Source organism: Mirounga angustirostris, unplaced genomic scaffold (genome assembly GCF_029215605.1).
Source record: "Mirounga angustirostris isolate CCGP_5_RB_7025 unplaced genomic scaffold, mMirAng1.0.hap1 SCAF_5, whole genome shotgun sequence".
NCBI classification, from domain to species: Eukaryota; Metazoa; Chordata; class Mammalia; order Carnivora; family Phocidae; genus Mirounga; species Mirounga angustirostris.
The window spans coordinates 174,723,065-174,735,487 of record NW_026991713.1 but is presented as its reverse complement, the minus strand read 5'-3'; the positions used below and the strand labels follow the sequence as shown (position 1 = coordinate 174,735,487).

Here is a 12,423-nt window from a genome sequence, read left to right as displayed (position 1 = left end):
GCTCACTTTCCTCACTTGGGAAGTGGGGGTCCCTCCCCACGGGGGCGGCGGTGGCCGCGGAGCGAGGCGTCGCGCCGACCCGGAGGCTCAGAAGCCGCCCCGGGAAAGCCGCCGGCTTCTCTTCAGCCCGCGACGCCCGCGTCTTCGGGTGGGTCGGGGGCGCCTGGATACGCCAGCCAACGCTCGCGAAGGCAACCGGGCGGCCTTTTTTTTCTTTCTTTCTTCTTTTTCTTTTCCTCCTTTTCCTTTTTTTTATTTTTTACCTCAGTCCTCCTTTTCTGGGGGCCCCACAACCCCGCGCTAGCGCCCCCGACTCGGGCCCACACGCGCGCCCGCCCGCCGGGAGAAGGCGCCCCCGCCCCGCCCCCTCGTGACGCGTGCCCAGCCGGGCCAATCAGAGCTCGCGGCGCTGCGCCCCACGCGCCGGCCCCCCCCGCTCAGCTTAAGAAAGGGCGCGCGGGCCGGGTCGGACCAGAGCGCTGCGCCGGGCGGAGACCGCGAGCTACGTGAGGCAGGCGGTTCCGTTAGCTCCCGCGTTCAAGCTGCCCTCGAGCGGGCGCCCGGCTGCAGCCCGCAGCGGAGGCGCGTCCGCCGCGCGCCCCGACGGCGCCCGCCCGCCCGCCTGCCCGCTGATGCTGGAGTGAGCGCTGCGGTGGCGGGATGCTGGCGCTGCTGGCCGCCGGCGTGGCGCTCGCCGTGGCCGCCGGCGCCCAAGACGGCCCGGCGCCCGGCAGCCGCTTCGTGTGCACGGCGCTGCCCCCGGAAGCGGCGCGCGCCGGCTGCCCGTTGCCCGCGATGCCCATGCAGGGCGGCGCGCTGAGCCCCGAGGAGGAGCTGCGGGCCGCGGTGCTGCAGCTGCGCGAGACCGTCGTGCAGCAGAAGGAGACGCTGGGCGCGCAGCGCGAGGCCATCCGTGAGCTCACGGGCAAGCTGGCGCGCTGCGAGGGGTTGGCGGGCGGCAAGGCGCAGGGCCCGGCAGCTACGGGCAAGGACACTATGGGCGATCTGCCCCGGGACCCCGGCCACGTCGTGGAGCAGCTCAGCCGCTCGCTGCAGACCCTCAAGGACCGCCTGGAGAGCCTCGAGGTAGCCGAGCGCGGCGGGTTCTGGGGGGCGCGGGGTGGTGGTGGTGGGGCGCGTGGTCCTGCCCGCCAGGCTGTGCGGGACGCAGCGAGCTGGGCTTGGGGTCGGGGGGGTTGCTTCTCGGTCGGGCTCGCGAACTTACTTGCGGGGCTTTCATCCCGCCCCCCCCACCCCGCTTCTTGCTGGAAGGAAAGGGTTAACTCCCCCCGCGCGCGGGGACTGTCCGCCGAGTGGCCAGTCACTAACCGAGGTCCGGGTGAGCGGACCGGGACGGCCTCTTCTTTCTTGTAAATGTCCGAGTCTCCCGGGGCCGGACGCGCTCCCAGAGGCTGTGCCGGGTGACGTGCGGCTGCCGCGTGCGGTCGGCTGCCCCGGCTGCCCCGTGTTTCCTTTTATAAATGAGGTCGGGCTGGACCAGAGCGGGCGGCGACCCCAGGGTCTCGGCGGGGAGGCGAGCGCGGGCGGGTCCCGGGCCACACACCGGTTGGCGCCTCGGAGGGAAGCTGGTTTTAACTTCAAAGACGCTCTGTCCGCGAATTGCGCCGGGTCTAAGGCGCCCTTCCAGGCTGCTCTGGGGGAAGGGACCTTATTCCGTTTCTCTCTTGGGAGTGTGTATGCAGTTTGGAACTTGGCAAGAGAAATCCTCATTTAACTTCCATCTTTACTTTCGAACCCTGTTTAGGAAGTGTGGACGTTTCTGTTAAAGACGTTTACCAAAATGCTTATTAACAAAACTAGGTTTCAATTACGGGTGGTAATTACTGAAAAATTATTTGAGGATTTCCTGTGGCATGATAGCTAAATACAGTATTTCCAGCATCTGTATATCCCTTGATTCATTCTGATTAATAGCAGCTAACATTTCTGGTTTACTAAATATACACCAGTTTTAACCCTTGCAACAGTCCTTTGAGGCAGATCCTCGTAACTGCATTTTACAATTTGGAGTGCTTAGAAAGGGGGTAAATAGCTTGCCAAGGATTCATGGCTAGCCAGTGGCAGACTTCCTCCAGAGCCAGCATGATGGTAGAGGAGTAAGAGACATAGGAAGTGAGGATTTAGAAACAGCACTCAAAGCAAAGATTCCTGGAATTCAGAACTGTCATGTTTTAGGTCTCTCATTTTCCAGTAACATCTCTGCAAGCATAGTTATTCACCTTTGTGCCATATCGGGACTTGGGGGCTGTTTTCACTTATAGATGAAAGCTCATTTGCTTTGAGTACCATTTGGTTAACTTTTTTTTTTTTTTTTTAATTTCACTGTGTTGTGGCCTTTACCCAAGGATGGTAGATAGTGATTAAAATTTTGACTTTTTAGCAAGAGGAGGAAAATAGCTTTCTGAGAGAGGAAAATGAAATTTGTAAGTTTCAAATATTGCAGCAAGGTAATTCTTGTTTGACTTTGAAATCCTTTCCATACAAAAAAGAAAAAAGCATCCGTGAAGTGCTCCCCTTTGTGCCATTGGCACGATTTAATACTCCCGTTTTGGAAGCTTCTCCCTGTGTGGTTGGGCTTTTAGAGCTACATTTCACAATTGCTTTTTAAATGACCTTAATACTTCTCCCTCATGTGTCCCTCTCCCCATCTAAAAGCACCAGCTCCGAGTGAACGTGTCCAACGCAGTGCTGCCCAGCGACTTTCGAGAGGTGCTCCAGCAGCGACTGGGGGAGCTGGAGAGGCAGCTACTGAGCAAAGTGGCAGAGCTGGAGGATGAGAAGTCCCTGCTCCACAATGAGACCTCGGCTCACCGGCAGAAGACCGAGACTGCCCTGAACGCTCTGCTGCAGAGGGTGACTGAGCTGGAGCGAGGTGAGTTCTTGGCTAGCTTCTCTGTCGCCCTCTGGCTGACATCCCTCTCAGCCCCCCCACCCACCCCATTGTCCTAGTGTTTGGCTGCAGTGTAAGGGAAGCTGGGCTCAGAGCAGGCAGAGGGGGGCTGGCCCACAGCCACCCACTTACATACAGGCAATCACTAGGGCCCTTGAGGGAGTGGTGACCTCTGCTTGCTGACTCTCAGCACTGGCCTCTGCTCCTGTTTGCTGGGATAGGCTCTGAGGCTGCTCTTGGGTCATCTCCGAACCTACCTGTCCTATGTGCAGAAAACCATAGCACTCTTTACCAATCCCCAGCTCTCCGCTTTCCCTTCTCTGTTTCTCAAATGAAGTGTTGCTCTTTCAACTTAAGGCATCTCTCATGGTGCACAGGGGTTTAGGGTTTCTGCCTGACAGTTGCCCAACTTAACGGCCTTGTTGATACATTTTCCGACCTAGTGGAGACAGAAGGGGCCGATTGCTGCTGGGAGCAGCCTGGTTTCCATCCCTTGCAGATACCCCCCGGGGTGTCTGCAGTGCCTGACCCTGCATGGAGATAGCTCGTGGCTGTTTGAGCAAATAAGCGTGATTGAGGATGGTTGTCTCAGGAATTAGCCCCAACCCCAGCCCCGTGGCGTTATCCATGGGAAAGCCAGTGCCCTCAGGACCAGCTTGGACAAACCACCTAACCCCGTCCTTCTGCCATGTGGGCATTTCAGCCACTTCTTAACTCATCCTTCGGTGGATTCTGAGTATCTTTCTCTTCTCGGCTCACACTGTGGTGGGTAAGTTTCTCCCATGGGGCACAGGAAGGGAAGGGATCTAGGGCCCTAAGTGATTGAGGCCCACACTGCCAGGGGGCCTGAGAGTGAAGTTTAAGTTTGCCGATAGTGGAGATGAGATTGTAATCTTCTGAAATGCACCAGCCTGACAAAGACAGTTTCTCCTTACTCCATTTCATGAACTGATAGGAGTACATCCAGTTATGCCTTTAGTGACACCTGTGGGGGCGGGCCAGATGATCAAGGGGATGGTGTCTCTGTTCCATTTTACAGCACCTCCCCAGAAGTCACAGGTCTCCTTCATCACTCTCTGTTTTCTTCCTTATCCTTCTCTGTAAGGGGTGGGTGACTTACCCGTTAGACTTGGATTCTGGAGTTTCTGAAAGAATGTCCTCTGCCTCACCTCTGCTGGGTGACCTCAGGAAGCTCCTTAGGTCTCAAGAGCCTTCCCTGAAGGCAGAGCAGCTGCAGCCTTTCTTGCGGATAGGAGGACAGAAAGGCAGCATTAGGTCCAAGGTGAAGGTGGCTTGCCTTCCCTTTCCCCAGCCTCACCCACAGTGGAACCTTGGGACACCACAGTCACTTAGTATCTCGAAGGGGGTAGCTGTAGCACGAAAAGAGAGCTCCACCAGAGACCTTGGTGGCTGAGTCTTGCTTGGCTCGGTGGCTGAATTGCTATAAGGATGTAGGTTAATAGAAGCCTGTTGGGTTAGTGTGTGCTGAGCCCATCACCCCTGTGAGATAGGACTTCTCTTATACCCATTACACAGATGAGAAAGGTGCCCTGAAGCTTTCGGCCAGAGGTATGTCATTTGGGGAGAGGGGACTGAGGTGGGATCTGGGCCACCAGCTGGTGAGCAGCAACAACATGGCTTTGACCGCCCAGGAGCTGCCACTTTGTGACTGTCCCTCGCATCCCCAGCCTGATTCCAGCACCCACGCTCTTGATACCTAGGTTTTACAGGAAGCCCTCAGAGCTCATCTGGCACAGAAAGGTGGTGTCCATGTCCTAGTTAGCACTGTGTTCCGCAGGGCAGGGGCCCCTGACTGGCCTTCTTGTAGAGCCCCCAGGACCTGGTACTGACCCATCAGGAGAACTCTAGAATCCTTCTCTGTGCTCCACCCAGCTCTGGTATGAGTCTTGGAGGAAAATGATCGTTTGCCAGTTTGTCTTCCGGCTAATTCTGAGTTTCTATCTGTCCTATTTGTGATAAGAATAAAGGGATATATAAACTCCCAGCCCCCAAGTAGACCATGAGTGGAAAATATACTCTGTTTCTCAAAACATCCTGTTGAGCCTGGAGGAAATGGACCTCAAGCATACACAAAGTAGGGGGCTTTGGGGACTCTGGCCCTCAGTCCATCATCTCCTGCCCGTTATGGGCCTGTTCTGGGCCAAACACCAGGCTATGACTTCCACATTCTGTGTCTTCTGTAACCCTTGCAACAACTGTGTGAGGTAGGCATTAGTTATAGATGAGGGACTGACTGAGTCTGAGAGCTAAGTGCATTCACGGGTCCAGCAGGTTGCAGAGCTGGGGTTGAACTTGGTGGTGACCCCAGAGGACAAGAGCCTGGAGCAGTGTGTGGGCTCCAGCCCCACTGAGCAGGAGGCTCCCCAGAGCCCAGGGGTGAGCATCCAACGCTGCATGCACATGCTCGTGCTGCCTGATCCCACGGATGCTTGTTTTCTCTGTCGTGGGATCTGCTCGTCTGCAGGGGCCTCTAGGTTCTGGGCCAGCCGGCCAGGCACAGCCCACCTTGGAGGTGCCACTGAGAAGACAGAGCCCATCTCTCCTTGGCCCCAGCTGCCCCCCATTTTCACTTGTCTGCCACCTGCAGCCTCTGATTTATTGGTCAGGCCTTTTAATGCCTTAATTGGTTTCAGTGAAGTTTCCTCTAAACCTCCAAGCTGTTTGATATAAATAGAGGGCACCAGCTTTTGGGGTGTGGGCCCCTCCTCTGCCCTTTGGCTCTCCCAGGTCTAATTAAACCTATCTGTTGTCACCTAGCTAATGATATTACCGACACCGAGCCTTATTAAATCAGTAGGCCTGCCCACCTGCAAGGATAGAAGCCATTTCTCTTTATTAGCTAATCATGCCTTGTGAAGAACACGGCCATTTGCAGATTAAGGACTAGTGGCTGCACGTAGTTGAGCGAGGGACTTCCGCTCCCTGCTCTGTCCTTCATTAGCTGTGTGACCTGGGGGAAGTCCCCTCGCTCCTCCAAGACTCAGTGCCTCAACTGCACAACCCGCAGAATCGGGAGGTGGGGCTTCCTAACCTCAGTTTTGCTTCAGCCTAACGCAGGCTCAGTCCCAGCCTGTACCCGGCCTGGCCCCCCTCGGCTTCCCCGGGTGACCAAGTCTTCCCAACCCTCGCCGGGTACTCAGCGGCTCCGCAGACCGGGAGCTCGGGATGGACTGGGCAAGACTGCACAAGCCGCAGATTCAAGTAAATAGTACCTGTGAAGCCCAGAGGCTAGTCTTTCTCTGCTGCCTGGTCCAGACAGGTCGAAAGGGTGATGCTGGGCCCTGTTGCTTTTCTTTGCAGGTCTTCCATGGGTGGGGGTGAACCATGGCCCCAAAGAGCTTCTCTCACGTGTTATTTTCTATGAAAGCAAAGGAGTTTGGGAGATTGCAGGGGAGAAAGGCTCATCTGTTCTGACTTCTGTTCTGTAGAAGGGGCTGATTCATGCACTCGAGACCCAGGCAGTTTGGCTCCATTGGTTCTGGGTCCAGAGAGCCTGCCTGTTTTTCACGGTGACCGAGTCCATCTGGCCCTTCGTGGATACCTAATAAATACTTGTTGAATGAGCGAAGGGTGTTTAGGCTCCTTCACCAGAAGCATCTAGTCCCCAAATAAGAGGAAAGTTTCTGCCATGACAGCTCACAGAATCGGGTGGGACCCTGCAAACTTCAGAATCTGTGATAACTCGAGACGGGGACTTGCTTTTTGTGTGTTTATTTTTATTGTTAATTTTGAGCTTAAATCAAAACTATTAGAAATTATTTAGACCCATTTAAGAGTACCAGTGGCTTTCAAAGATTTTGGAAGCACCATTTACATGAGGACAGTCGGGGTTCTCATCAGTGCCAGGCGGGCCCCAAGGGCTCAAGGCTCTGGCCAGGGCGTTAACCTCAGCGGGGAGGGACACCTCTGTATTTCTCTGCCTCTGACTGGCGCGAAACCACAGGAAATGGTCGACAGATGCAATCTTCTCTCTAGGAGGAAAGGGTGAATCATGAGCAAAGTGGTTCATGTGAGGGATTTAGTCCAAAAAGCCACTTCTGAGTTAAGCTGTCGTGTCCAGTCACTAATGTGGACTCCTTTGCTTGGGTGCAGGGATTCTGTAGGGTGAGAAGTGAGGGGCTTACTGGCTTGACGAGTGTCTATCGAGTGCCCAGGTCTCTGTTAGGACTTCCTGCCTCTAAGCCCAAGTCCAGCAGGGCCCTAACCCCGCCCTTGCTGAAGGAGCTGAAGAGGTCAGGATTTCAAGAAAAGAGCTGAAGAAGGGTTTTCTGGCTTAATTTAACCGGAAAATTAAATCCAGCTTGTCCCTACCCGCTTCCTCAAGCTTTCAAGAGCAAGGCCGCTCTTGTTTACTCCTGGGCTGGTAGCACTTTGCACCACGGCCTCCTGGTAGCGGGTGCTCTGTTGCTTGAAGGACCAACATGGGGGAAGTTGGGGTCCGGGTGAGCCGTGGCTGTGGGCTCTGCTGGCGGGGAGTAGGCTCACGCAGCGCCACCTCTCTTCTCCACCCCCCAGGCAACAGTGCGTTCAAGTCTCCCGATGCGTTCAAAGTGTCCCTCCCGCTCCGCACAAACTACCTGTATGGCAAGATCAAGAAGACACTGCCTGAACTCTACGCCTTCACCATCTGCCTGTGGCTGCGATCCAGCGCCTTGCCGGGCATCGGCACCCCGTTCTCTTACGCGGTACCCGGGCAGGCCAACGAGATCGTGCTGATAGAGTGGGGCAACAACCCCATCGAGCTGCTCATCAACGACAAGGTGAGGACTACTTGGACACCACCTGCCCCCATCACGGCAGCCGCGTCTGGCAGCCAGCCTCCTTGGCGGGCTCTCCTGCAGGGCTCTCCTCCTCGCAGTGGGGACAGCTCTGCACTGACTCAGCCCCGCTCTGGCCGCCTGTCTGGGGGGGGGGTCAGGGGGAGGCAGTCGTGGCTGGTGGAGATCCGAGCTGTGAGTCTGGCCTAGAAGGGGCACAGGCTCCAAGCCAGACGGTGTGGAAGGAACAGAGCTGGGGTCTCTGTGGGCCAGCCTGAATGGTCACAGGCCCTTGGGCCGATGAGTGAGGGCTGTTCCCCAGGGCCGTACTGATTAGGGGAGGTGGTATGTGTATGTCTCTCTGTGTAGGATATTTATCAGCCTATCCTTTGGGGGTGGTCTATTGAGATACAGTTTACAGTAAAACTTACAGTTTTCAGTCAACAGTCCCACCAGTTTTGACAAATGTCTGAGGTTGTGTGACTACCACAATTGAAATATGGAAATGTTTCATTTCTTCCCTCCTCCCTCCTCCCCTCCTTCCCCCACCAAATCCCCTTTGTGGTCCGCTCTTGCCCCTATGCCAGCCCATGACAACCACTGATCTGTTCTCTGTCCCTACAGTCTTGCTTTTTCCAGGGTAAATATCCCTTTTTAATACACTGGCTGGTTTCGACATTCAAGAGCGGATCTTCTCAAGAACTCCGCCCTGGGCATCTGCGGGACCTCCAGGAACCCCACTTAAACTTCCATTCTGAAGTCAGACTCAACATAGCCAAAGAATTGTGTCCTCACGTCCTTGCTGGAGCTGAGCGTTCGAGTGGCTGTTCCAGCTCCCTCTTGCCTCTGCCCTGACCCCTTACTCTGACGTTACTGAACCATCCTGGGGGGAGTTTGTTTAAGTGGCAAATGCTGTGGAATCTCCCCGCTGGGCTCCTTTTGGAGGTGACCATGTCCCTGAGCAGGGATTAATTGTTCTAAATAACGCCCTTGGACACAGCAGGGCCCAGAACCTTGTTTACCTCTTGGGTCAGGTGGCACGTAAACAGCCAATTCCTGGGAGGAAGCAGCGGGTTGCTAGGATACCAGCAGTAACAACAGGATGGTACCTGGTGGGCTGGTCTGTAGTGCTCACGGGACTACGGGCAGAACAACGTGGGTCAAAATGACTTTCCTCCGTTTCCATATGGGGGGGTCCCTGTCTGCACCCCCCAGCACACACTCCCACATAATTGTAGGCCTTTGGTCTTCTGCACAGGAGTACACACACACACACGAGTCCCCAAGTGCCATGATAGAATTTGAGCCCCTGCCTAGAGTGTAGATGCCTGGTCTGACTATTTTCCAAAGAAGCTGGCCCAGTAGAACCCTGACTTCCCTTCAGGCTCTCCGGCATGAGGCATTCAGGTCCAGGCATGGCAGGGAGGGGGCTTGTCCTTCACTTCACATCTTCTCAGTCTGCACAGCATCCTGGACCCTCAGCCAAACCTGGGACCAAGGGTATCCCCTTGAAAGCCGGGCCACCCTGGGGTTAGGGGCTTGTACCCAGGCTGCCTGCCCCTTTCCTCTTGGCTGTCTGTGTCACACAGTGTCTCCCCCCACCCCAGGCGTTCTGAGGGGCAGAGTTGCCCATGTTACCCACAGTGCAGAGAAGGGGAGATGAGCCGGGACCCTGCATGATGGGAGCAGCAGGACCTCCAGTCCTTCTGCAGGTCAGACTTCTGGAAACCCTGCGGGGACCCTCACCTGCATGTTGCTGTCCACAGGTTGCCCAACTGCCCCTGTTTGTCAGTGACGGCAAGTGGCACCATATCTGTATCACTTGGACGACGCGGGATGGCATGTGGGAAGCTTTCCAGGATGGGGAGAAACTCGGCACTGGGGAAAACCTGGCCCCCTGGCACCCCATCAAGCCAGGGGGTGTGCTGATCCTTGGGCAGGAACAGGTGAGTGCAGGGGGTGCAAGAGGGGAGCGCGCTGGCCAGCCGAGCAGCACAAGGCCACACTTGCAGGCTGCCCCTGGGGCCCCCGGGGCCCCTGGCCAGCTGTCTGCCCGCCAGACCTGGCCACTGAGGCCTGACAGCAAGCTCGCCCCACGCTGTCTTGTGGCCTGAGGGCCAGAGGGCGGTCGACCAAGTTGGTGTGATGGGTCAGATAGATTCCAGACTGGAGTCCAACACAGGTGATCAGGAGTGTCCCTGGGGTCATGTTATCAGGAAGGGACTTCGGGTTCTCTCCAGGTGTTTGGGCTCTGCCAGGCACAGCTTTGATTCAGGATGCCAAGGGCTGACATGGCCTCTTCCAGGAGCTGCTGGCTCAATGTTTTGGGGCACTTAGGGCATGCCTGTGGGGTGCTTAGCCTCCTGAGGGAGATGGGGGTGAGGAAGTGACTTCAGAAGCTGCCCTCAAGAAACTCACCCTCTGGGAGAGGGGAAATGTGAGTTGCTTGTCTGCTCCTGGGCTGATAAGAGCTGATGTTTCAGCCTATGTCTGAGGTTTGCTGACGGCCCATTCCTCCCCTCACTTCCCTGGGAGAGGCTGGGAGTCTGGAGACCTGGATCTAGTTCTAGCTTTGGGACTTTGGGCAGATGTCTTTCCACTCTAGTCTCGAGGTGGTTTCACGTGCCCTGGAGCTCCGGGATGTGCACGAATCAGGGGTCAGGGGGTGTGGCCAGAGTTGGAGGGAGTTGGGAAAATGGCCCAGTCTCCCCATCTCCCTCCCAAGCTGGCATCCCTTCCCGAAGGCCGTTCACGGTCCAGGAGAATTAGCGGGTGTGTCTGCTTTTTGAACCTGCGCCGATGTGGTTCTGCTCCCCCGCGCCTTCCCAGGACACCGTTGGGGGCAGGTTCGATGCCACGCAGGCATTCGTGGGGGAGCTCAGCCAGTTCAACATATGGGACCGCGTCCTTCGTGCGCAAGAAATTATCAACATTGCCAACTGCTCCACGAACATGCCCGGCAACATCGTACCCTGGGTGGACAACAACGTCGATGTGTTTGGAGGGGCTTCAAAGTGGCCCGTGGAGACCTGTGAGGAGCGTCTCCTTGACTTGTAGCTGCCTCCTGCTCTGTCTAGGAGGCCAGGGCTGGGCTGTTCCTGTCGGAAGTGCAAGGCCACCTCCTCCCCCAGCTAAACTGTGTAAAAGCCCCTGCCAGAATGGGCTGGGGCCCCCAAAGCTCATTCCCAGGGACTCTTGGAAGGCCGAGGCTCTGTAGCAGCCCTTGTCACTGGATTCTTTGTTCTTTACCAGTATTGTGTTGTTTTGAGGGGGGAAGAAGCCCTGAGCTTGCAGGTGGGCAAATCTGACTTCCGGCTGGGGACGGGGGGATTAAGGCCCTTGAGGCCCCGTGCAGAGCACACCGCAGCCTTGCCCACCCTCTTGGATCCTCGATGTCCCGTGTGCACCTTCTGTCTGTCCCCTTTAAAGGCTGTGCGGCCATCCTGCTGGAGTATCTGTGTCCCTTGTGTATTGAGTATACCCTGCTGTCCCCTGAGCACGCAGCAAAGCAGCCCCCGCCGCTCACAGAAGGGCCTTTCTCTTGGTGTTCTTTACTATGCTCTGAGGAACTCTTCAGCTCGACGAGGGGGGCAGGCTGCCCAGACCACACCCTGCCTTCTCCAAGATGGAGGGGGCATCCGGGCCTCCAGAGGGGGCTGGGAGCGGGACCGCAGAAGGGAGTTCTGGAGGAGGGCTGTGGCAGCTGAGCCTCCCCCTCTGTCACCTCTCCCTCCGATCGATGCTTTGATGGACTCGTCGCTGGGAATGGCTTCTTTGCAAAGCCTCCTTTCTCCACCGGTGCCAAAAGTTCAGTTGCAGCTTCTCCAACCATTTGGTATGGTCAGGGGGGATTTATTTTTTCCCAACAGAGAAGAACAGCCATTAGCAGCCTTCCATTTTTGATGTCTCGCCCCACTGTGAGGAATGTGCTAGTTTTAATCCATGTTGATTACTGTAAGCGTTTGACTGTCTCAAGTATTTCCCCCAGAACTTTTTCAGGAAATGGAAGTCATTTGGCTGATATTTGCTCAGTGACTCCAGGTTGCTTAATTTATTGGACAGAGGTAGTAACTTATTTTAAGGAGAGTGATGAAGTGGGGAAATTTATAAAGCTAAATATTATATATTTTATTTTTCATACATGTTTGAAGTGCAAATCTGTGGAAATTCCATTTGTAGGACCAAGTTGACATGCCCATCCTAACACTGTATGCTACAAGAACTCTTATGATGACGGAATTTTGATTAAAGTGCACTGGAAGACGCCTCCGTATCTGTTTGCTCCCTGTCTGGGGCTGAGGGTAGGGGGGTGGGGCTTTGCCACAGTCCATGAGTCTGGGGCCTGTGTCTGGCAGACCCAGGGGCACCGAAATGCTTGGAGGTAGGGGGGCAGTCTCCAGCCGGCCCCTGTCTTCTTAACTAGGACTCAAACTTACCTAGATGACACTCACCTCCTTGTCCCAGGCGTGACACCTGTTGGCCACCTACTCCGTGTTCTACCATACGTCTCCTTCACTCCTCCTAACAACCCCGTGAAAGTGAATCCCGATTTGCAGGTGAATGCATAGAACAATTAGACAGTGACTTGGATCACGTGACTAGTTAAGGGAAGAGCTGGGGTCAAGCCAGCCTATGGCTCTGGAGGCCCTGCCCTGTTGTGATTTCCCTCATGATCGTGATCGCATGGCTGACTGGGAGCCGTGGCTCACTGCCACTGCCCAGCATCCCCAGTGT

General features: G+C 55.8%; 1 protein-coding gene across 3 annotated transcripts; it reads left to right on the top strand.

Moving 5' to 3' along the window:
• Positions 1–461: 461 nt before the first annotated feature.
• Positions 462–11,950, top strand: NPTX2 (neuronal pentraxin 2). Of its 3 annotated transcripts, none has more exons than XR_010412027.1 (5): positions 462–1,086; positions 2,677–2,893; positions 7,448–7,692; positions 8,314–8,634; positions 9,456–9,581. XR_010412027.1 is itself a non-coding variant. In XM_064593298.1 (5 exons), exons 1-5 carry the CDS (start codon positions 661–663, stop codon positions 10,904–10,906), a joined length of 1,560 nt encoding a protein of 519 aa, XP_064449368.1. In that variant the 5' UTR covers positions 463–660; the 3' UTR covers positions 10,907–11,950. The 3 variants fall into 3 exon arrangements, 2 of the variants coding, with proteins under 2 accessions (XP_064449368.1, XP_045728153.1); XM_064593298.1 differs by lacking the exon at positions 8,314–8,634 and adding an exon at positions 10,415–11,950 and having other exon boundaries at positions 463–1,086; positions 9,456–9,635; XM_045872197.3 differs by lacking the exon at positions 8,314–8,634 and adding an exon at positions 10,519–10,896 and having other exon boundaries at positions 463–1,086; positions 9,456–9,635.
• The last annotated feature ends 473 nt before the right edge of the window (positions 11,951–12,423 follow it).

Bases quoted from the DNA above. Each gene is read 5' to 3' on its own strand.
- NPTX2 (XM_064593298.1), top strand. From the start codon at position 661: ATGCTGGCGCTGCTGGCCGCCGGCGTGGCGCTCGCCGTGGCCGCCGGC. The intron at 2,894-7,447 runs GTGAGTTCTTGG...TCCACCCCCCAG, and splicing joins GGTGACTGAGCTGGAGCGAG to GCAACAGTGCGTTCAAGTCT. The intron at 9,636-10,414 runs GTGAGTGCAGGG...CTCCCTCCCAAG, and splicing joins TGATCCTTGGGCAGGAACAG to CTGGCATCCCTTCCCGAAGG.